Source organism: Cibotium barometz, chromosome 44, assembly GCF_041138505.1.
Source record: "Cibotium barometz isolate CiBa-2024 chromosome 44, ASM4113850v1, whole genome shotgun sequence".
Lineage (NCBI taxonomy): Eukaryota > Viridiplantae > Streptophyta > Polypodiopsida > Cyatheales > Cibotiaceae > Cibotium > Cibotium barometz.
In genome coordinates this window covers 26,284,631-26,310,919 of record NC_141089.1, presented here as the reverse complement: position 1 = coordinate 26,310,919, position 26,289 = coordinate 26,284,631, and the positions used below count along the sequence as shown (strand labels likewise).

The following is a 26,289-nucleotide window of genomic DNA, read 5'->3' as shown; positions in this document are numbered from 1 at the left end:
ATTGTCATTCTATTGTAGTTGATGGTTGGATTAGTTTAATTAGCTCTATGTAAAGCTCCCTAACTTTGCACATGGTATTATAGGTCTCTTATGTAATTAGCTTTAGATTAGTTTAATTAGCTTTAAGTAAATATCCCAAACTTTGCACATGGTGTGAGAGCTCCCTTCTAGAAATACTATGCCTTATGTGTGAAGTGGAAGAATCTCTATGCTTGTGGGTGGATTCCATCACTCTTTTGGCCATTTTGTTGCTTCATCGAGTGGAATTTTGGAGCGAGAGAATGGGACTAAAATAGGCATGTTGTGTGACTTCCTTGTTTTCAAATATATCTTTAAGGATGGTTACCCCCTTGCATATATAAATGTGATTGGTTTCCCAATTATGAACGAGTCTTTGCATCTCGCATATTGGTTGAGTCTTCCTTGTTTTCATATCTATCTTCAAGGATTGGTTACTCTTGCATATATAAATGTGAATGGTTTTCCAATTATGTCAACCAGAACCTTATGTGTATCTTACATGTAATGCCTTCCATAGAACATGGTGTATGATCCTCTTCTCTAGAAATCCATCACCCACAAAAGCTTACTGTGAAGATCTTAATTTTAACATTCATAAAGGATGCTCAATTTTTAAGATATGTGCTCTTTTATTAAGTCTTGCTCTTTAATCTTGTATGTCGTGTACAAGCCCTTGCAATACGGAATACTACATTATAATTATGTTTTCATAGAGCAAGGTATTAAAGACAAGAACAAACTCTCTAGAATTAATTAATGGCATGGCATATTTTTTGGTTTATTCGCACGAAAAGTAATGGCGCCATGCGTTGTTGCTCAAGGTGCTCCTTCTTCTCAAGAAGGGTTTGCTTCAAGTGTTCCTATCCCGTCATATTCCAGCTTCGTCATCCTGAATGCAAAGGGGAAAGAGGACTGGTCCTTGGCGGCTTCCACCGTCCAGACCTCTCGTTTCTCCTTCTCCAGTTCTGTGGATGTACCTACCTCTCCAGCCTTGGGCACTAGTGTTGTTGCTATAATTTTCCCTTTGCTCCTTCCCTTTCCTGTGTTCACAGCTTTGATTTTGATCTTGTTTGCATAGATGATCTCGGTAATGACCCACAGAACTTGGCCCCTTTGTTATCAACAAATAGAAGCTAATGAAGTTAGATGGCAACGACGATGCAGCAAATCAATCCTTGATCAATACTTTAGAAACTCGGGTACCTTAAAATTTTAAAGGGCTATACCTTTTAGAAGACCATTTGAGATGAGGCTGTGATGTATCGGGCCTCCAATAAGGCTCCTCCATCGAGGTATGCTTGCTCACCATCGTCGTTAGAGTGTCCAGAATAACACGGCGGGACGTCACGCCAGTTACGGTGAGGTTGACTGTCTTAGAGCCCTGCATGTCAAACTGTGCCTCGCTTGCTCCTCCTGCGGTTATGGAGGCCAGCAACGAAGTCGAGGACTTAATGGAAGCTTGGATATCGGCCATGCTCTCCACCCTGAACAAGTTCATGGCCGCTAGTTCACCACTTGATGGAGCAATGTCGGCCTTCGTTGTGGAACGTTGTTCACTCTCCATCATGTCCAAGCCCGCCGTTATGGGCTCTTCCACGTTCTCCTTCCAACCTTTGGCGGCATTCTTCACGCCCACACTGAGCATGGAGCCTACCCTTGCCATCGTCGCCTTGGAGCGGCGCCAAGTTAGCCAGCTGCTCCTCCTCTCAATCAAAACATCAAGCAACCGCACATCGCTAGCCCAAGGGTCCAACGGCACCGCATTATGGACCTTGGAAATGTATTTTTCCCAACAGCGAACCATCCTCTGCAATGGCAGGCTCCGCAAGAGATTCTTAGTTATAGAGACTAGATATGCTCGATCAGTATGCCTGCAAGAGATACGAAGGAGAGGATTTTATGCAGGATGCTTGGACTCGTCCTTACATGCTATCCGACTCCCCACCCATATCCAAACACAGCGCACTACTACGTGGTGTCATGTGCGCTTTGTCTTTCAAATAGTCACGTTTTCCCAACATGTGTGTTTAAACTTTGAAGTCATACAATTTACAATGATAAAATCAAATATAATTATGTACCGACATCATTCTCTTTTTGACCCACGCATCACATGTGACATGTTATGTCAATACTAGTGTCATACAAGTGTGCAAATGCACAATAATTTGGAATGTCAAGGCACCATACATGGCCCATGACTACTAGTGTTAGTGCAAATGCACAATAATTAGGGCCTTTACACATCAAGGCTGAAACCTAAAAAAGTGATCAAAAGTGCAAAACATCATGCCCGCTTGAGCAGGATCCCTCATCCACCTCCCCACTCACAAGAATTACACCTTAAAATCCGGTTCCACGGTGTGTGATGTTTTACACATCAAGGTTGGATCATCCACATTCTCTGAAAAGTGCAAGTGATCCTACTATTTTTGAGAAATTGACAGTGGTTTCCCAATTTGTGCCTCTCCCCACCCATGAGAATTACGCTTGAAAATCTAGTTCCATCATGCGCATATGTGTAAAGACACTTAGAGGAAGCATTCAGGATACATACACATTTCCTCTTTATATCTCGACACTTTACCTCATTCATCTTCTCGTCCACCACAAGAATTATGCTTGAAAATCTAGCTCCATGATACGTAGATGCGTAAAGACCCTTATATGCAACATTCTAGAAACTTATTTTTAGGACACATACACATTTCCTCTTTATATCTCCTCAAGGAGGAAAGTCTAAAAAATAGGCTTACATTTTGGGCAATTCACACTGTATTTGTATTTATTCAATCATCTCAATTTCCTTTCCCTCTGAACACTTGTTAGATAGTTGGTTAGATCATTTGATAAGAAGTAGATATAGGATATAAACCATTGAAAGATATATGTATATAGACCATTCAAAGACATATGGATGTTTTAAAAATTAATGATATACTATACTTTTTTCAATGTCACACATGAAGTAGACACAAAGCCTTAATGTGAGCACCTGAACATTGAGCATTACAATAGAAGCCCTTAGATTGTATTCTTTACGGAGTAGGCAATGACAATGGGGACTTGCAACAATCTTCCATCCCTTTCCCTTACCTTTCTTTTTTAGAAGAAAACCTCTAGCTCCTTGCTTCTTCAACAATCACATCTTGGGAGGCCTTCACCTTGGTATGCAAGATTGTGGTTAGCCGCTCAGTGCGTGGATATCTCCGGGAGCTATTTTATAAGCAAGCCTAGAAAGATAACAGATATCCATCCCTTGGGGTGTGGCCTACTACCAAGTTGAGTTTGATTTTCCTACAGTTTTGGATAGAGTCATGCAATTGAGCCTCATTCGCACTAAGTACAACAGCCTAGGCCCTCTTTGCGACAATGATGTGGCACAATGGCTTTGACCTAATGTCCAACCCTTTGTCATGTCTCAGGCTTTCCAATGACAATTTGCTTTCTAGGTTCCAAGCTCTTCCTCTCCTCCCCATGATATGTGGTGCTATCAAGAGCATGATGGAATCCCCCTCACCATTCTTGATGAGATGGCTAGGATTCCATCCCTTCGTATCTACATAGCCTCTTCGGAGTTACTAGCTCATGCCATATCGCTTTCTTGCCTCTGGGGGACCCTATTTTGTAAAGAGTTGAGAACTCTAGCCTCTCATTCCAATGTTTCATCTACCGAGAAAGATGGGACACCTCGCTAGATCTTGTCCTTACCTTTAATCTTAGATCCCCCCCTCATTCCTAGTTTAGATCCTACTCACAGGGTGGGAGGGATATTGATCCCAAAGCGTTAGAGAACAAAGACCTAACCTTTGTCAATCATAGTGAAGAAGAGGTGCACACTGCTTGGTGAGGCAAAACTATCAAAAAAGATTTCTAGAGTAGAGAAGTGTCACTATCAGGTGCTCTAGGTTTACAAGACACATGAGGAGATGGTTGGGTGTTAGAGAACCATTATGAGCATTTATTTCAGTATCCCCGATGGTGATGGGCCTCCCGTGTTGAAATATGCACTGAAATACTCATGTATTAAGCCTTAGGGGAAAATGGGGCATATGGTGTAGACTTGATCAAAGGTCACTTATATTCACTAGCTCAGTTGAATGTCATTTACTAGAGAATCTCTACTTTTGCAACAAGTGGTCAAACTCGTTGTTGCCAAATATCCCACCTTGTATAAGAAAGCTAGAATCATGGGAGAGAGAATTGTGGAGTGCAGAGAGACTCAAGGAGGGACCTATGGGAGAGAAGCATGGAGAGATTTGTGGATATGATTAGTGGCTAATCTTGATTAGCTCATTGTAATCACTTTTGTACTTGCATATTTAAAGAGGCACACTAATGCAAGAGAAATGCTCTCATTGTCCATCATTACCTTGTCATTATGTTATCTCATGTGATTAAGCTAATCTAATTTTACTTAACATTAATCTCTGATCATTATACTTAACCATGTTCTTCATCGATCATTATGATCCACCATGAATGCCAACATTTGGTATGAGAGGCTAGTTTGTTGTTGCTCTCGTCTACTTCTCTCACCTAGTCATCTGCATTTACTGATGTGCAACACTTCATGCCATTTTCTTCATCAGCTACATCAACTGTACTGAAGCCACACAATTGATGTACTAAAGCCACACAAAGCTCCTAGTTGGTGGGATCCATCTCTTCGATAGAGATGACTAATCCAGCTACTTCATCTCTTCTCCAGAGATGACTAATCTAGCTACTTCATCTTGTGGAATTCTCCTATCTACATCGCCGCTCCACGAGCTACTCTATCTATCTACATCTGCTCCATGTGCAACTCGATCTGTTTACATCAACTTCACGTACACCTTTGTCTGTCTACATTAGCTTTCGCATGCCAATTCTGTGATCGGTGCACTGCTAGAAGTTGTATGTTTTACCAGCTTCTTCACGTGTACCATTCCATGTACCTGCTGACATTCATTGCTAATGTCGGATGACCTGCTACTAACAGTATGACGACTTGTTGCCAACATCTAATGACCTATTGCTACTCTAATGATAGTCAATGACCTACTCTATTGAGTGCCAATAACCTATTGATGACTACAAATGACTTGCTCTACCTACAGACAGCAATTGCCACTTGTCACAATTTCTGCTCACGTTCTTGGCCGGTTTACTTTTTTGGCCAAGTTTACTAAATCAATTGACAAAATTAGAATGTTGAATAATCTGTCTACATCAGCTAACTAAATCAATTCTCAGTAGTCAACTATCTACATCAGCTAGCTGAAGTAGTTCTCTAAGTCAGCTGTCTAAGTCAACTCGCAGACTCCTCTGATTTTATATTCATGTGATCACAAAAATTTTTTTGTTAATAACATGTGTTAACATGTTATTAACATGTTCACATGTTAACATGTTCTCAAAAAAGCCGGTGGCAAGCGACCTGGTAACCGGAAAAAATCCCGTCGAGCTTTTGCTATACCCGGCGGGCCTGTCGGGATAAAGCAAAACCCGGCGGGTCCCTGCGGGGTCGTCATCTAGCCCGGTGGGGTACAATTTCCTATATATATGGGCCCGGGGGGCCCTTTGGGAGTTCATTGCTGACAGCATACACAAGTAATGAAACTTGTGTGTGTGTGTGTGTGTATGTGGGTGTGTTCGTGCGGGCAGCCACCCACACTGTCCCAATGCGCGGTAGGATGTGGGTGGTCCGCCACACGAGGGATGTGTGTGTGGGTGAGTTCGTGCGGGCAGCCGCCCATTGTCGCAATGCGCGGCAGGATGTGGGTGGCCCGCCACACGACTGGTGTGTGTGTAAGGCCATTCTTCGGAATGGTGCTTACCCTGGGGCACTTAGTCGGTAACGCGGCTAGTTTGTGTCCTATGGTAAGTATGGCACGCCGTAGCGGTACTAGTCGGTAACGCGACAAGCATAGTATCGTTATGGTGATGTCGCCTTCCCTTCCCTTCCCTTTGTGAAATGCGGACATATGGTCCGTAACGCGGCCAGTGTATGTTCGTATCCTATTTGTATTCCCATAGAATCGGGCGGCATTTTGTCGTTAACGCGGCAAGTTGGTGTCGTCCGCTAGTGCATAAATTGTTTTTTGCATAATGCGGCATTTGATCGTTAACGCGGTCGAAAAAGTGTCGTAAATTTGCTTGCATATTACGGCATATGATCGTTAACGCGGTCGAATAAATGTCGTAAATTTGTTTGATTTGACTTGTATTGTTTTTATTGTGTTTGATCCATGCGATGGTTGCTAACGCGGCATGAGTATTTCATGGATCAAAGATCGTGATTCGTGATTCGTAACTCGAAAAATATGAATATCTCTCTCTTCTTACCCCCCTCTCTCTCTCTCATGATACACTTCACAACTCTTTCTCTATCTCTCTCATGATTCACTTCACAACACGATAGATGTGTAGATAATGATTTTTATTTATTGCTCTTAAAGTATACATAATTCTTAAAAATTTCTTTTTCTCTCTCTATTTACTTAAAAATTAAAACAGTACATTATTTTCCTCTTTAGGAACTCACAAAAACATTAAAAATGTCATCTAATGTTTCTTCTCTCTATCTGTCACAACTCTCTCTTCCTCTCCTCTCTCTCTCTCTCTCTCTCTCATGATACACTTCACAATTCTCTCTCTCTCTCTCTCGCAATGATACACTTCACAACTCTCTCTCTCTCTCTCTCATGATACACTTCACATCTCTCTATCACGATAGGTGTGTAGATGAGGAGTGCTTTAGGATTACAAAACATTATTTTTCTCTCTTTAGGAACTCACAAAAGTATAAAGAATGTCATTTAATTTTTCCTCTCTCTATCTGTCACACCTCTCTCTCTTCCTCCCCCCCTCTCTCTCTCTCTCATTCGATAATGTATACACTTCGTAAGTAATAATGCACTTGTTGCGGTTGTCTCACGTTCGATAATGTATTGCATGATATTGAGTTCAGTAATATTGTTTGATATATTCTGTTTTTGTTTGATCATTGATAAGTAATGATACACTTGTTGCTGTTCTCTCACGTTTGATGATGTATTGGATGATATTGAGTTCATTAAAATTATTTGATATTTCGTTTTTGTTTGAACATTGATAAGTAATGATATACTTGTTGCTGTTCTCTCACGTTTGCTTGATGTTGATTTCAGTAATGTTTGATATTCTGTTTTTTTGTGTTTAGTGATATTTGCTAGATTTACGAAGATGATCAACATGCTTTCTCCCGAAGAGCGTAAAATCATCCTGCGAGCAATTCGCATTGAAGCCATCATCACAGTGTCACAATGTGCTGATGATGTCGTCAAAAATATCAATGAGTCTGAGATACTCATGCGAGATCTAATAGACCAAATATGGGAAAATGCACAGCGTCGGCTTCGAAGCGGCGGAGGCAACGCTGAGTTGCTAGATAGACAGAAGATAGCAGATTTCAACCATCAACACATAACACGAACCATTTTGGGGAGCATGCGTGTAGCATGCAGTGATCTTAGAGATGCTGCCCCGCCTGAAGCCAATATGCAGGGATTTTATATTCACGTGATCACAAAATTTTTTTTGTTAATAACATGTGTGAACATGTTATTAACATGTTCACATGTTAACATGTTCACAAAAAAGCCGGTGGCAAGCGACCTGGTAACCGGAAAAAATCCCGCCGGGCTTTTGCTATACCCGGCGGGCCCGCCGGGCTTTTGCTTTACCCGACGGGACCCGGAGGGGTCGTCACATATCCCGGCGGGGTACATTTTTCTATATATATGGGCCCGGGGGGCCCTTTGGGATTTCATTGCTGACAGCATACACAGGTAATAAAAACTTGTGTGTGTGTGTGTGTGTGTGTATGTGGGTGTGTTCGTGCGGGCAGCCGCCCACTGTCGCAATGCGCGGCAGGATGTGGGTGGTCCGCCACACGAGGGATGTGTGTGTGGGTGAGTTCGTGCGGGCAGCCGCCCATTGTCGCAATGCGCGGCAGGATTTGGGTGGCCCGCCACACGACTGGTGTGTGTGTGTAAGGCCATTCTTCGGAATGGTGCTTACCCTGGGGCACTTAGTCGGTAACGCGGTTAGTCTGTGTCCTATGGTAAGTATGGCACGCCGTAGCGGTACTAGTCGGTGACGCGGCAAGCATAGTATCGTTATGGGGATGTCACCTTCCCTTCCCTTCCCTTTGTCAAATGCGGACATATGGTCGGTAACGCGGCCAGTGTATGTTCGTATCTTATTGGTATTCCCATAGAATCGGGCGGCATTTTATCGTTAACACGGCAAGTTGGTGTCGTCCGCTAGTGCATAAAATGTTTTTTGCATATTGCGGCATTTGATCGTTAACGCGGTCGAAAAAGTGTCGTAAATTTGCTTGCGTATTTCGGCATATGATCGTTAACGCGGTCGAATAAATGTCGTAAATTTGTTTGATTTGACTTGTATTGTTTTTATTGTGTTTGATCCATGCGATACTTGGTTGCTAACGCGGCATTAGTATTTCAAGGATCAAAGTTTACATCATATTGTCTAAACGTTTTATTTTATAATATCGTGATTCGTAACTCGAAAAATATGAATCTCTCTCTTCTTACCCCCCTCTCTCTCTCATGATACAATTCACAACTCTTTCTCTATCTCTCTCATGATTCACTTCACAACACGATAGATGTGTAGATAATGATTTTTTTTTATTTAATGTCATTTAATGTTTCTTCTCTCTATCTGTCACAACTCTCTCTTCCTCTCCTCTCTCTCTCTCTCTCATGATACACTTCACAATTCTCTCTCTCTCTCTCTCGCAGTGATACACTTCACAACTCTTTCTCTCTCTCTCTCTCATGATACACTTCACATCTCTCTCTATCACGATAGGTATGTAGATGAGGAGTGCTTTAGGATTACAAAACATTATTTTTCTCTCTTTAGGAACTCACAAAACTATAAAAAATGTCATTTAATTTTTCCTCTCTCTATCTGTCACACCTCTCTCTCTTCCTCCCCCTCTCTCTCTCTCTCTCTCATTCGATAATGTATACACTTCGTAAGTAATAATGCGCTTGTTGCGGTTGTCTCACGTTCGATAATGTATTGCATGATGTTGAGTTCAGTAATGTTGTTTGATATATTCTGTTTTTGATTGATCATTGATAAGTAATGATACACTTATTGCTGTTTTCTCACGTTTGATGATGTATTGGATGATGTTGAGTTCATTAAAATTATTTGATATTCCATTTTTGTATGAACATTGACGATATTGATATACTTGTTGCTTTTCTCTCACGTTTGCTTGATGTTTATTTCACTAATGTTTGATATTCTGTTTTTTTGTGTTTAGTGACATTTGCTAGATTTACGAAGACGATCAACATGCTTTCTCCCGAAGAGCGCAAAATTGTTCTGCGAGCAGTTCGCGTTGAAGCGGTCATCACGGTATCACAATGTACTGATGATGTCGTCAAAAAGATCAACGAGTCTGAGATACTCATGCGAGATCTCATAGACCAAATATGGGAAAATGCACAGCGTCGGCTTCGAAGCGGAGGCAACGCTGAGCTGCTAGATAGACAGAAGATAGCAGATTTCAACCATCAGCACATAACACGAACCATTTTGGGGAGCATGCGAGTAGCGTGCAGTGATCTTAGAGACGCTGCCCCACCTGAAGCCAACATGCAACGTCTACAGTTATGGGACGTTGTATGGAGCGAGCAAAGGGCCAAGAGCAAGCGCATGAAGGCGTTGGATGCAGAGTCCCTCCCCAAAAGAGTGCGAATTACCCAGGACGTCGCTGCAACGTCCAGTCAGGCAGATGCAAGTGGTACAGGTGTCATTAATCGTACCATCTATAATTCTATGTGCACACATCTTATTGGCATCCCGCACGAAGCTCTTCACGAAGGACGAACAATTGGCTCCGGTGTGTTTGGAACAGTAAAAGAGTATGCAATTAAAGGTATATCATTTTTACCGGAGCACATCACTTTTTGCGGAAAGCATTATAAAGGAGAAGGCAGTGCGAAGTTCGAGAGCTTCCAAGCAGAGCAGGGTATGCAAGTGCTACATCCATCGATTGTCCGATGCATTGCCTTTACAAAAGAGGCTCCTTGGATCACAATTTTCCCGTACTATAATGGCGGCACTCTTGGTGATACTCTTCTGAAGGTTCCCTTCAGAATCAGTGAGTTCACCAGAGCCATTTTTCGTTTGGATCGAGGATGGAGACAACCCCCGCCTGATAATATCCCTTTAGGTCATCTAGAACTTTCAAAAATAAAAGAGGTAGTAATAAATATGCCACATATTATGCATGCCCTGGTGGAAGGTGTAGCGGCAGCACATATGGCAGGTATTGTACATACCGACCTACATCCTTTTAATGTAGTGTTGGATTATACAAAAGAGCTAAAGCCACGCATAGGTATTATCGATTGGGGATTGCTGCTGAGAGCGCCCAAAAAACGGGTGTCTTTCAATTTTGTTTTTGAAGCAGACAAGAACCCGGAGAAGGTGGCACAGGCAGTCTCCTACGCAGACAGAGAGCGAAATAAACGGCCGTGGATAGCCCCAGAGCTTTATGATCCATTTTTGGTAGATGCATACACTCCTGCATCTGACGTTTTTGCCTTGGGATATTTATTACAAACTTTCTATGACTTCTGGAAGAAAGTGCAAGAGTTGTGGATGGATAATAGTTCCCATGACAAAGTTACCATGGATACTATTACTCATAGAGTCAAAAATTGGATGTTCCTGCCTAATCGCGATAAGCGAAAATCAATTTTGCAAGTAGTTGAATTTTTTAGATCACTAAATACTGACCCTACGAGGGCGCAACGTCCTCTTGTAGAGCTATCGGTGGCATTCACCCCAACTTTGTAATAATACAATACCAAGGGATTAAGTTTCAGGAATGGCATTTTGTTTCTCTCTTCAAAATTTGATGTGTCCAATGTTTCAAAATTCTGTTTCTCTCTTCATTGAGTCTTTGCAACATCTCTCTCCTCCTGTGGTGTTTAAGTTTATGTTTTCTCTTCAAAATTCGATGTGCGAGCATTGTTTGAAGTGTTTTTGGAGTCAAGTGGATATTTCTCATCGAGTCTTTGCAATACATATCTCCTCTCGTGGTGTTTGACTTCAAGATTTTGAGAGTAATGGTCAATTTATCTTACGTTGATCTTTACAGTTCATTAAAATCCTAAAGTCATTTACGTTCATGCAGATATGGAGCAGGCGCAAGCGAACGAGCATCAGGAGTTAGCCAAGAAGGCATACGAGCGAATGAAGGCCCTATCACATGGCCTGACAGCCCGCGAAGCGACAAGAACAGCATGCAGGTTATCGAAATGGACAAATCCAACTTATGCCCAGTGGAAAGACATAAACAAACGCGTAACCACAGAGATGATAAAGGAAATATGGCCTTGTCTAGATGGCGAAATTAAGAAGGGAAGATGAAAGATTTCTCGGTGCACCCACAACGATATCAAAACTAATGCCGAGCCCATTTTCTTGAAGGTGTACGGACGTCCTCTCCATAACGCCGACGCTCCACTGTATTTTGCTAAAATGTTGTATGCTCAATTTATCTTACAAACTCCAGTGGACTTCGCCTCCAGAGACGCCACTGTCAACACCCACGACATTCGTGAAGAGACAGTGACATTTACACGAGAAGAACTTTCACTCATGGTGGAGGGCGCTGGACTGGAGTTAAACTAGGTTAAAGAAAGCTTAGGGGCCCAGTTAGCAGAGAAGGAGAAAGAAGCTGACCGATTAACTCAAGCGTCAACTCCTCCCCCGGCCAATAGAGGGATTCAAGATCAGCCAAGATGTACAGAGCATCTCTTCACGTATTGCTCCTGTGCGCCAAGGAAACCACATCTCTCATTTTTTGATACATCCTGATCTTGTGGGAGTTTCTGCTGAGGCTACAAGTTCCTCCACCCCCCAATGTCCTATATGTTACAAAGTATTCGATGGGTGGAGCGGCCAGTATATACTACCATGTGGACACTACTACCACTTAATATGTTTAGTGAGGCAAATGCAAAATACTTCCACATGTGCATTGTGCAGTGTCCCAATAAATCAAGGTATTTATACAGTGTTCGGCATGGCTAGCGAATATAAACCACCAGGACCTTTAGATGCAACTCCTAGTGCAATTCGTAATTTATTTCAAGATGAGAGCTAAGAAAAACAAATCCTACTTTTGTATTGATAATTTCTCCAAATATGATCATTTGTACAAGTACTTTTTATTAAATTAATGAAGTGACTTCTTCCTCTATGTCAGTATCCTGCTCCAAAATTCTTTCACCGTTTACTCTCTCGTCTGCTAAATTAAGCTCATCTAAGTCAATGTCTAAATTGTCTTCTATCTCAAGGGTGGTGCACAACGTGCGTCCTACATCAAAGTTCTCGTCTACTACATCATCACAATTGTACATCCATCTGGGCATATCTTCTTCATACTCTTCGCTTTCAATGTCTCGCAAGATCTTTTCATTGCAGTACATGTAAACAAGTTTATCTGCTCGATCTGCAAGAAGTCGATTGCGAATAGTACTGTGAATATATTTGTTCATGCTCCAGTTTCTTTCTGAGCCTGAGTTTGAAGAGCACTGACTTAGAACCTTCATTGCAAGGTTGCGCAATAAAGCATAATGCTCACCACCATTCATCATCCACCACTTCCATGCAGGTTGCTCTTTAGCCATTTGTTGAACAAGGGAGTTGGAAAATAAACCCTCTTTCAATCGAAATGCGGTCATCTCCTTTATGCACTGTACACGATCATCATCATTATTATAGAAAGTGTTTACCACTTTATAAAAATCTTGCACCACCTCAACGTTGGACATCAAATCCATATTCCAATATTCAGGATCTAACATGTAAGCAGCACTGTGCAGTGGCGAGTGCGCTCCAATCCATCTAGCATGAAAGTACTTCAATAGAACTTTTCTTTGTCTACTGGAGAATGGTACACGCCATTGCTTTTCCACCACTGAATGCTCTAATTTCTCAGGACACTCCAAACTCCGCTGGACAGTCCACCATTGCATCCATGCTTTTCCGAGATTAGGCGCTCTTTGATCAAGACTTCGTACAGCATACATAACAGGCATCATTACATGGTATGCATCCATCACACTGTTCCACCAACTTCTTCTCGTAAGCGCTCCCTTCAAGACTTTGATTTTCTCTTTCACTTTTTCAAGTTGAGTGTTCTCCCAGTCATGAAATGCCATGCATGTAAATGTTTCACAAACTGCATCTTTATTTCTAAGAAGAGACTCAAAAGTGTAAAAGTGAGTGCAAAACCTAGTCTCCGCTGGAAGCTTTAACATAACTGACATGCGAGGTCGAAACATATCTAAAACTCTCTGTCTCTTGAGCATGAATTTCACAAGCTGGCGAGCAGTGTCGACGATCGAGGCAAACCATTTGGTATCATCAGATTTATACCAATCTTTTAATACAAGATTCAAACTATGAGTATTACATCCTACCGGAAAAATATGTGGATATTGTCGCTGTAGGATTCTGGATGCATTTTTACAATTTTTTGCATTGTCCATGACGACTTGGACTACATTCTTGGCACCCACTTCCTCTATCACAGAGCTAATGACTTGAGCAATGTAAGCCCCAGTTTTGATTGAACCAGCTGAATCCACGGCACGGATGAAAGTCTCACCTCTAGGTGAAATAACCATTACATTAATTAATGGTTTTCTTTGCACATTAGACCATCCATCACTTACTATACTACATCCAGAAAGCTCTATATTGCTAAGAATTATTCTTTGTACACGTTCTTTTACTGACGCATAACATTTCTCTAATAGATCATTTCGCATAGCATGGTACGTAGGCGGTGAAAACCCTGGTCCAAACTCACCAATTTTCTTCCATGCTCTCTTCCAATGGTCACTGTCCACCATCATCATAGCACTCCCAGAAAAGTAAATCGCTTCAGCGAGGACGAGTTGTGCATCATCGAGTCGACCTTGACGTAGGCTTTCTTGCAATGAAGTTTGACGCATGGGTATATTTCCTACGTCAAAGTTTCGCTTGCAAGAAGATGCACTGGGTAGATTACTTTCTGGTTGCACATTGCCGTTCGGGGTACAAGTAGGCGATGTAGCGGGAGTTTGATGATTAAAACAACAGTGTTCTTGCTGCCTTGATACATTAACGGTAGGAGTGTCATGTTTTCTTGAATCTTTCTTTTGAATTTCTTCTCTTATGCGTTTGGCCACTATAGGTGCAGAGGGGTGGATACATGACTTTTTCTTCGGTCCGCCTAAAAAGTGTTCTCTTAGTCGAGGAGCCCCACCTGATTTTACTGCATGGCATAGCTTACACTCCCAATCTATGAATCGATCACCAACGTTAATTGCATATTGCCACTCTATCCCAGGTGCCTTTTTTTTCCTGCTATTTGAAATTTGGACTCTATTGGAGGTATCACTGGTGGATCCAACATTGTCGTCCATCTCAACAGATAACCTATTCAATCAAGCGTATAACAATGAATACACAAATGAAAAAACAACAAATCACTCACGTATAACAAAACATACATTAGCAAACAAATTACTTCGAGACTATCTTGACAAATACAAAAGATCATCACATAACACAAAACTACTTCAAACTATCTTGCAAGGTCTTACTACAAAACTACTTCGAAACTATCATGCACATTGCACTCCCAATGAAGGATGCCTTTTGTACCCAATTAAGGATACTTTACACAATCAAAGATCTATACTTGCCCAATACTCTAGTATAGGACAATAGACCTTCTTTAACATTCACAAAAAAAATCAAAGATCTATGCTTACCCAATACTCTAGTATAGGACAATAGACCCTTGTCTACTCTAAACTATATCAAGTATCAAGAACCAATACAAGCCCCTAAGCAGGACTCTTGGCTCCATCAAACCATTCATAAAGCAGAATGAGGTAGATTACGTACGTGGCTCAAATGCAAAGCTGAATGACTCCAAATTTGTCCCTAAATCTCCGCAAGTATTAACTATGAACCACACCCTGCCCCCAGTTCAAAGAACTAAGGACGAGTGGCTCAATAGCCTTAGGAGTGCCTACAAGGAAAGACGACAGCCCCTAAAATAAGGACGTTCTTCCCAAGAGGACACTTCTAGCAACTCGAGAGCTCTACAAGTACTTTGAGGAGAGATATCACGCCCCCAAAACAAGGACTATCTTCCCAAAAGTTGTACGATGGGTGTCGGGCAGTGTTTATATACAGAATAGTACCCCGCCGGCTTTTGTTCTTTTTCCTGACGGGCCCACCGGTTTTTTATCTTTCCCGGCGGGCCCGTCGGGAAAACAGATATCTCGGCGGGCCCGCCGGGAAAGATAAAAGCCCGGAGGTGTTACTGGAGTAGTGGGTTCCGGCAGGTCATTTCTCAGGTCATGTGAATATACATTGTGATCACAAGTTTTAATATGTTAACACTAGGTTTTGTTAACGTGATCACGAAATTGTGAAGACGTTAATGAAATCCCTGCCAATATGCAACGTCTACAGTTATGGGACGTTGTATGGAGCAAGCAAAGAGCCAAGAGCAAGCGCATGAAGGCGTTGGATGCAGAGTCCCTCCCCAAAAGAGTGCGCATTGCCCAAGACGTCACTGCAACGTCCAGCCAGGCAGATGCAAGTGGTACAGGTGTCATTAATCATACCATCTACAATTCTATGTGCACACATCTCATTGGCATCCCGCACGAGGCTTTGTTCGAAGGGCGAACAATAGGCTCCGGTGTTTTTGGCACAGTAAAAGAGTATACTGTTAAAGGTATATCATTTTTACCAGAGCACATTACTTTTTGCGGAAAGCACTACAAAGGAGAAGCCAGCGCCAAATTCGAGAGCTTCCAGGCAGAGCAGGGTATGCAAGTGCTACATCCATCGATTGTCCGGTGCATTGCCTTTACAAAAGAGGCTCCTTGGATCACTATTTTCCCGTACTATAATGGCGGCACTCTTGGTGATACTCTTCTGAAGGTTCCCTTCAGATTCAGTGAGTTCACCAGAGCAATTTTCCGTTTGGATCGAGGATGGAGACAACCCCCGCCTGATAATATCCCTCTAAGTCATCTAGAACTTTCAAAAATAAAACAAATAGTAATAAGCATGCCACATATTATGCATGCCCTGGTGGAAGGCCTAGCGACAGCACATATGGCAGGAATTGTACATACCGACCTACATCCATTTAATGTAGTGTTGGATTTCACAAAAGAGCTAAAGCCACGCATAGGTATTATCGATTAGGGGTTACTGCTGAGAGCGCCCAAAAAACGGGTGTCTCTAAATTTTGTATTTGAAGCAGACAAGAACCCTGAGAAGGTGGCACAGGCAGTCTCCTACGCAGACAGAGAGCGAAATAAACGGCCGTGGATAGCCCCAGAGCTTTATGATCCATTTTTGGCAGATGCATACACTCCTGCATCTGATGTTTTTGCCTTGGGATATTTATTACAAACTTTATATGACTTTTGGCAGAAAGTGCAAGAGTTGTGGATGGATAATAGTTCCCATGACAAAGTTACAATGGATACTATTATTCAGAGTCAGAAATTGGATGTTTCTGCCTAATCGCGATGAGCGAAAATCAATTTTGCAAGTAGTTGAATTTTTTAGATCACTAAATACTGACCCAACGAGGGCACAACGTCCTCTTGTAGAGCTATCGGTGTCATTCACCCCAACTTTGTAATGATACAGTATCAAGAGATTAAGTTTCAGGAATGGCATTTTGTTTCTCTCTTCAAAATTTGATGTGTCCAATGTTTGAAATATTATCTCATTAAGTCTTTGCAATATCTCTCTCCTCTTGTGGTGTATAAGTTTATGTTTTCTCTTCAAAATTTGATGTGCGCGCATTGTTTGAAGTATTTTTGGAGTCGTGGATATTTCTCATCGAGTCTTTGCAATACATATCTCCTCTCGTGGATATTTCTCATCGAGTCTTTGCAATACATATCTCCTCTCGTGGTGTTTAACATTAAGATTTTGAGAGTAATGGTCAGTTTATCTTACGTTGATCTTTACAGTTCATTAAAATCCTAAAGTCATTTACGTTCATGCAGATATGGCAGAGGCGCAAGCGAACGAGCATCAGGAGTTAGCCAAGAAGGCATATGAGCGAATGAAGGCCCTTGCACATGGCCTGATAGCCCGCGAAGCTACAAGAACAGCATGCAGGTTGTCGAAATGGACAAATCCAACTTATGCCCAATGGAAAGACATAAACAAACGCGTAACCACAGAGATGATAAAGGAAATATGGCCATGTCCAGATGGCGAGATTAAGAAGGGAAGATGGAAGATTTCACGTTGCACTCACAATGATATCAAAACTAATGCCGAGCGCATTTTCTTGGAGGTGTACGGTCATCCTCTCCATAACGCCGACGCTCCACTCTATTTTGCTAAGATGTTATATGCTCAATTTATCTTAGAATCTCCAGTGGACTTCGCCTCTAGAGAGGCCACTGTCAACACCCACGACATACGTGAAGAGACAGTGACATTCACAAGAGAAGAACTTGCTCTCATGGTGGAGGGCGCTGGATTGGAGTTAAACAAGGTCAAAGAAAGCTTAGGGGCACAGCTAGCAGAGAAGGAGAAAGAAGCTGACCGATTAACTCAAGCGTCAACTCCTCCCCCAGCCAATAGAGGGATTCAAGAGCAGCTAACAAAGATCAGCCAAGATGTGCAGAGCATCTCTTCACGTATTGCTCCTGTGCGCCAAGGAAACCACATCTCTCATTTTTTGATACATCCTGATCTTGTGGGAGTTTCTGCTGAGGCTACAAGTTCCTCCACCCCCCAATGTCCTGTATGTTACAAAGTATTTGATGGGTGGAGCAGCCAGTATATACTACCATGTGGACACTACTACCACTTAATATGTTTAGTGAGGCAAATGCAAAATACTTCCACATGTGCATTGTGCAGTGTCCCAATAAATCAAGGTATTTATACAGTGTTCGGCATGGCTAGCGAATATAAACCACCAGGACCTTTAGATGCAACTCCTAGTGCAATTCGTAATTTATTTCAAGATGAGAGCTAAGAAAAACAAATCCTACTTTTGTATTGATAATTTCTCCAAATATGATCATTTGTACAAGTACTTTTTATTAAATTAATGAAGTGACTTCTTCCTCTATGTCAGTATCCTGCTCCAAAATTCTTTCACCGTTTACTCTCTCGTCTGCTAAATTAAGCTCATCTAAGTCAATGTCTAAATTGTCTTCTATCTCAAGGGTGGTGCACAACGTGCGTCCTACATCAAAGTTCTCGTCTACTACATCATCACAATTGTACATCCATCTGGGCATATCTTCTTCATACTCTTCGCTTTCAATGTCTCGCAAGATCTTTTCATTGCAGTACATGTAAACAAGTTTATCTGCTCGATCTGCAAGAAGTCGATTGCGAATAGTACTGTGAATATATTTGTTCATGCTCCAGTTTCTTTCTGAGCCTGAGTTTGAAGAGCACTGACTTAGAACCTTCATTGCAAGGTTGCGCAATAAAGCATAATGCTCACCACCATTCATCATCCACCACTTCCATGCAGGTTGCTCTTTAGCCATTTGTTGAACAAGGGAGTTGGAAAATAAACCCTCTTTCAATCGAAATGCGGTCATCTCCTTTATGCACTGTACACGATCATCATCATTATTATAGAAAGTGTTTACCACTTTATAAAAATCTTGCACCACCTCAACGTTGGACATCAAATCCATATTCCAATATTCAGGATCTAACATGTAAGCAGCACTGTGCAGTGGCGAGTGCGCTCCAATCCATCTAGCATGAAAGTACTTCAATAGAACTTTTCTTTGTCTACTGGAGAATGGTACACGCCATTGCTTTTCCACCACTGAATGCTCTAATTTCTCAGGACACTCCAAACTCCGCTGGACAGTCCACCATTGCATCCATGCTTTTCCGAGATTAGGCGCTCTTTGATCAAGACTTCGTACAGCATACATAACAGGCATCATTACATGGTATGCATCCATCACACTGTTCCACCAACTTCTTCTCGTAAGCGCTCCCTTCAAGACTTTGATTTTCTCTTTCACTTTTTCAAGTTGAGTGTTCTCCCAGTCATGAAATGCCATGCATGTAAATGTTTCACAAACTGCATCTTTATTTCTAAGAAGAGACTCAAAAGTGTAAAAGTGAGTGCAAAACCTAGTCTCCGCTGGAAGCTTTAACATAACTGACATGTGAGGTCGAAACATATCTAAAACTCTCTGTCTCTTGAGCATGAATTTCACAAGCTGGCGAGCAGTGTCGACGATCGAGGCAAACCATTTGGTATCATCAGATTTATACCAATCTTTTAATACAAGATTCAAACTATGAGTATTACATCCTACCGAAAAAATATGTGGATATTGTCGCTGTAGGATTCTGGATGCATTTTTACAATTTTTTGCATTGTCCATGACGACTTGGACTACATTCTTGGCACCCACTTCCTCTATCATCACAGAGCTAATGACTTGAGCAATGTAAGCCCCAGTTTTGATTGAACCAGCTGAATCCATGGCACGGATGAAAGTCTCACCTCTAGGTGAAATAACCATTACATTAATTAATGGTTTTCTTTGCACATTAGACCATCCATCACTTACTATACTACATCCAGAAAGCTCTATATTGCTAAGAATTATTCTTTGTACACGTTCTTTTACTTGCGCATAACATTTCTCTAATAGATCATTTCGCATAGCATGGTACGTAGGCGCTGAAAACCTTGGTCCAAACTCACCAATTTTCTTCCATGCTCTCTTCCAATCCTCACTGTCCACCATCATCATAGCACTCCCAGAAAAGTAAATCGCTTCAGCAAGGACGAGTTGTGCATCATCGAGTCGACCTTGACGTAGGCTTTCTTGCAATGAAGTTTGACGCATGGGTATATTTCCTACGTCAAAGTTTCGCTTGCAAGAAGATGCACTGGGTAGATTACTTTCTGGTTGCACATTGCCGTTCGGGGTACAAGTAGGCGATGTAGTGGGAGTTTGATGATTAGAACAACAGTGTTCTTGCTGCCTTGATACATTAACGGTAGGAGTGTCATGTTTTCTTGAATCTTTCTTTTGAATTTCTTCTCTTATGCGTTTGGCCACTATAGGTGCAGAGGGGTGGGTACATGACTTTTTCTTCGGTCCACCTAAAAAGTGTTCTCTTAGTCGAGACGCCCCACCTGATTTTACTGCATGGCATAGTTTACACTCCCAATCTATGAATCGATCACCAACGTTAATTGCATATTGCCACTCTATCCCAGGTGCCTTTTTTTTCTTGCTATTTGAAATTTGGACTCTATTGGAGGTATCACTGGATCCAACATTGTCCTCCATCTCAACGAATAACCTATTCAACCAAGAATATAACAATGAATACACAAATGAAAAAACAACAAATCACTCACGTATAACAAAACATACATTAGCAGACAAAGTACTTCGCAACTATCTTGACAAATACAAAAGATCATCACATAACACAAAACTACTTCAAACTATCTTGCAAGGTCTTACTACAAAACTACTTCGAAACTATCATGCACATTGCACCCCCAATGAAGGATGCCTTTTGTACCCAATTAAGGATACTTTACACAATCAAAGATCTATGCTTGCCCAATACTCTAGTATAGGACAATAGACCTCTAACATTCACAAAAAAATCAAAGATCTATGCTTGCCCAATACTCTAGTATAGGACAATAGACCCTTGTCTACTCTAAACTATATCAAGTATCAAGAACCAATACAAGCCCCTAAGCAGGACTCTTGGCTCCATCAAACCATTCATAAAGCAGAATGAGGTAGATTACGTATGTGGCTCAAATGCAAAGCTGAATGACTCCAAATTTGTCCCTAAATCTCCGCAAGTATTACCTACGAACTACACCCTGCCCCTAGTTCAAAGAACTAAGGACGAGTGGCTCAATAGCCTTAGGAGTGCCTACAAGGAAAGACGACAGCCCCTAAGATAAGGACGTTCTTCCCAAGAGGACACTTCTAGCAACTCGAGAGCTCTACAAGTACTTTGAGGAGAGATATCACGCCCCCAAAACAAGGACTATCTCCCCAAAAGTTGTACGATGGATGTCGGGCAGTGTTTATATACAGAATAGTACCCCGCCGGTTTTCTTTCTTTTTTTTGACGGGCCCGCCGGGCTTTTATCTTTCCCGGTGGGCCCGCCGGGAAAGAGAAAAGCCCGGAGGTGTTACGGGACTAGTGGGTTCTGGCAGGTCATTGCTCAGGTCATGTGAATATACAATGTGATCACAAGTTTTAATATGTTAACAATAGGTTTTGTTAACGTGATCACGAAATTGTGAAGACGTTAATGAAGTCCCTGGCAGACTCAGCTGTCTGAAACAACTATCTGAGTCAGCTATCAAACTTAGCTATCTGAATTAGTTTTCTGTGTATCAGACTTAGCTATCTGAATTAGTTCTTTGTGTATCAGCTCTCAGAATTAGATTTTGTTCCACATTTTTAGAAATTTTTCCATACTTATTCTCATGCATATATAATTTTGGGAGGGATCATTACTTAAAGCATTTCGGCTCAATCTTTTTTTTAATCATTTATTTTCTTGTATAAAGGGAGTAGACATTGGCTATCTAAGGTAAGACCTTCCTTAATGGCCACCAAGATAGATAAATTTGAAGGAACAGACTTTCATACATGGCAAAATAATATTTAAATTACATTAATGAGAAAGGGATTATGGAGCATTTGTTGGAATGAAGCCCCTCCTCCTCGACTAACACACGACAATGCTTAATCCCATATGCATAAAGTGGTGTTGCACACCTTCCTATAAAGGTTTAAATACCCTTGGGGCTCTCTCATACCTCTCCAACACACCTTTGGTGTGAGTGGGTGCATGGGATACAAGGGAGAGACATCCCCCGACCTCAATTTTGTCGCTCTCTCATCCCTCCAACACACCTTTTGGTGTGACTGGGTGCATGTTATACGAGGGAGAGAAAGACCCCAACCTGAGGTTGGACCTAGTTGTTTGTAGGTTGTGCTCCACTTCTAACATGGTATCACAACCTTGTGCCCATTGTTGCTCAAGGTCAGGTGGTGGTGTTGCTTGCGGTTGATTGGATTGGACGAACCTCCTTTGTATCGATGGTAGGTCAAGTCCATGTAAAAAACTACACTCCACCTCTATCAATGGGAGGGTGCCACCTCTTGGATGGGTGGCTAGGTGCTTGCCTATACATGGTGATCTCTAGGAGGTGGTTGGTGCATGTTTCAACTTTATGGGGGTGTTGGAATGAATCTTCTCCTCCTCGACTTACACGTGGTAGCATTTAATCATGTATGCATAAAGTGGCGTTTCACACCTTTTTATAAAGGGTCAAATACCCTTGGGGCTCTCTCATCCCTCCAATACACTGTTGGTGTGAGTGGGTGTATGGGATATGAGGAAGAGAGAGCCCTCGACCTCAGGTTGGTCGCAGCTATTTGTGAGTGGTGTTCCACTTCTAACATCATTTCCAATGGGAAGGAAATAAATCCTGAAACCACAAAGGGAGAAGAATTATGAAGTTTGTAAGGATGAGAAATATCTTGCCATTATAGCTTTGGTCTAAAGTAATCAGTTTATTGCCTATGCATGGTGATCTCTAAAAGGTGGTTGGTGCATGTTGCAACTTCACGAGGGTGTTGCAATGAAGCTCCTCCTCCTCGACTTACACGTGGAAGCATTTAGTCCCATATTATGCATAAAGTGGTGTTCAACATCTTTATATAAAGGGTCAAATACCCTTGGGGCTCTCTCATCCCTCCACACACCTTTGGTGTGAGTGGGTGTACGAGATACGAGAGAGAGAGAGCCCTCGACCTCAAATTGGTCGCGGTTCCTGAGTGGTGCACCACTTCTAACATCATTTTCAATGGGAAGGAAAGAAATCCTAACACCATGAAGGGAGAAGCATTATGGGTTAGTAAGGATGAGAAATCTCTTACCATCATAGTTTTGGTCTAATGTGATTAGTTTATCCATCACATAGATGGAAGAAGCACTTCAAATGAAGATTGGGAAGAGTTGGACACATTTTTTGGTGCTCAAGTTAAGAGCTCAAATATCAACCTTCTAATTCAACTCTTTGAACTTAAGTTAAATAGGGGATATCCTCTTGAGTCTCACCTAAATGCAATGAGAAGCCTAACCACATAGCTTGCAGTCCATGAACTAAAATATGGAAGAAGATGTATGCATTGCATTATTGCTAAAAAGTTTTCCCCATGAGTACGATGGTGGAATTGTTTATGTTGGTATCATAAAGATTTTGAGACAAAACATGATCTTTAAATGTGAATGATGAATTTGTGAACTAGGGAACTTCCCCCTAGGGTAACCATTGTGACTAGATCAGTTTTGGGGCAACCATTGTGGTGTGATCTATTTAGTGATTGGTTTGGGGCAACCGGGTACTCCCCACCGGGGACAACGGCTCTAGAAATACTTACCGATCGGGTCAACCACCTTGGTTGGGTAACGGGGCAGGGTGGCCGATCTTTCTATTGGTTACAAGCCTGAGTTGTAGTAATGTATAATACACTCTTTACTTAGAATTAGAAAAATGTGTTTTTTCTTCTACAAGAGTTTACCTAACTTCATCCCAATCATTGTACTTTATCCTAATCATTCAATTAGAGCATATATTGATGTTAATATAAGTAGGTATATGGAGTCCATGGCCATAGAAGAGGCTTATTGAAAGAAATGATTTCTCTATATTCAGATAGAAAATTGACGATCCAAAAGGTCAAATTTTAGATGGTAGTGAGTACTATAATTTATAAGTCTACCTTATTTTGATATAACAATTTGATTTAGAGTTATATTCTTTGCAATTAAAACAAAGTTTTTAGTTTATAATAGTTAGATTTTGAGCCATAAAAATGACCACAGTTCTTGTTTTGAAAAATTAATGAAAATTTAGACTCTAGAATCCAAATTTTTATCTATCTGACATTTCTACCCTGACAGTGAAATTTTCACCCAAAAAAAGATAAATTTAGTCCATAATGAACAAAAAATTCACTTTTATTGGATGAAAAATTTAGTCTGTCACACCGAACATTTTCAAAAAAAAAAAATCGTTCAAGACGAAAATTTCAATCCGACGATAGAAATTTGGATTCGAGAATCCAAGTGGATTGTGGAATCTAAATTCGATGGAATTTTTTGATGAATTTTTTTTCCATTGAGACAGACTAAAATTTTCATCCAATAAAAGTGAATTTTTTATTCATTATGGACCAAAACTTCTCTTTTTTAAAAACAAAAGTTTTAATCACAATAGAAACCTCACTCTTCACAGAATTTTGGATTCCAAAATCCACTTTGTCAACAAGACAAGAATTTAGAATCCTAATTTCCATCAATTTTTCAAAACGAGAACTGTTGTCATTTAAATTTATGAATCAAAATCTAATTGTTATAAACTAAAAATTGTGTTTTTGCAAAGATTATAACTCATAATCAAACTATTAGATCAAAATAAAGTAAACTGATAACTTTTAATACTCCCTACCATCTAAAATTTGACTGTTTAGATTGCTGGTTTTCTATCTAAATCTAGAGAAATTGTTTCTTTCAATAAGCCTCTTCTATGGGCATAGACTCCATATACCTGTCTCAATATCAAAATATACTTAAACTCAACCATTGGATCAACTTTGTATAAAAAGAAAATTTATTTTCTTAGACAATACACTAGCCCCATGTAAGAGAGTTTCAAATTATGTTGGGTCTAAAAATAACGTCAATTTTACCACCTATCAATTTGTGGATAGCATACTACGTACAACACTATAATTCACTAATATGGTGTTCTATGTAGTTCATGGGATAACTACATTCATCTTCTCTAGTTTGCTTACAAAGATACTTCTTATTGAGCTATACTAGTCGAGCATCTTTCGAGATCATATATGAAAAATCTTTGCTTGTTCTCGCTACAAGACTTTCCCATAAAATCAAAGCTGCTAATTAATTCACGATAGGTTTTAATTGCATTTTGAGTGAGGTAAGACGATCTACTATAGAGCAATATGGTAAGAAATCAAACCGCAAAGATAAAGCAATATCTTTTGAATTAGGAGATTATGTACTTTTGAGAATTAAGAAACATCGACTTAAGAGAATTAAAAATTTTAAAGAGAATGCAGGGAAAATCTGAAGATTATGTCTGTTTGAGTTCCTTTTGCAAGCAAACACAAGCACACAAGAGAGTGCAAGACATAAGAGAGAGATCGATGGCTGAATTTTATTCTAACTTCCTCTCCTCTCTACAACCATATAACTAAAAGATAAAGTACATACATAAAGGAAAAGTACTCTCCTACATCAACATATAAAATTTTCGGTCTATAGTGTGAACCTAACTATATGAGCTAACTCTATAACTATGCCATAACTCTAGTACTCCATTAGTGGTTGTCACACAGCCTGTCATCCCACGTCATATCAACCATAATCTCACCAACCATTCCAGTTACATAAGTGTGGAAGTTATCACCCAGGCGGGTTATAAATGTCTGTTGTTTAGCACTAGTTGAGCTTAGTATCTCAACACTCCCCCTCGATCTCAACTCTACACAAAACTGCACTCCAATTGAGCTTCTAAACCTATGGAGCTTCTCTATGCCCAATGCCTTTGTGAAGATTTCAACCACACGGTCCTCTATGTGTTGACATATACCATCACCTACTAGAACCTTCTCCTGCACAAAGTGATAGTGTACCTCAATGTGTTTTGTTCTAGCATGGTATACTGGGTTATTGGCCAACTATATGCTACTCATGTTGTCACAATAAATGACAATTTTCCTATCCACGCGCTCACCCATATCACCAAGTAGCTTCTAAATCCAGGATACCTCCTAAGTTGCCATAGTAGCATTCCTATATCTACCTCTGTACTCGATAAGGCAAGTGTTGGCTGGTTCTTACTACTCCAACTCGCAAAAACACTCCCAAATGAGAACATCAAACCACTGGTAGATCTTTCGTCTCTAACACTACCATCCCAATCAACATCTGTGTACCCATGTAGTAGTATCTCTATACCAACCTCATAGAAAAGTCCATAAAAAACTCGACTTTAATATGGTCATGAGAATCTATCTAGCTACATCCAAGTGTGGCTTCCTAGGGGC

At 41.0% G+C, this 26,289-nt stretch overlaps 1 protein-coding gene across 1 annotated transcript; it reads right to left on the bottom strand.

The window, feature by feature from the left end:
- Positions 1–667: 667 nt before the first annotated feature.
- On the bottom strand, positions 668–1,873 carry LOC147613128 (uncharacterized). Its single transcript, XM_086782045.1, has 2 exons — positions 1,248–1,873; positions 668–1,132 (listed from the first exon to the last, which is right to left on the bottom strand). The coding sequence occupies exons 1-2, from the start codon at positions 1,823–1,825 to the stop codon at positions 856–858; spliced, it is 855 nt and encodes a 284-aa protein (XP_086638171.1). The 5' UTR covers positions 1,826–1,873; the 3' UTR covers positions 668–855.
- Positions 1,874–26,289: the final 24,416 nt, after the last annotated feature.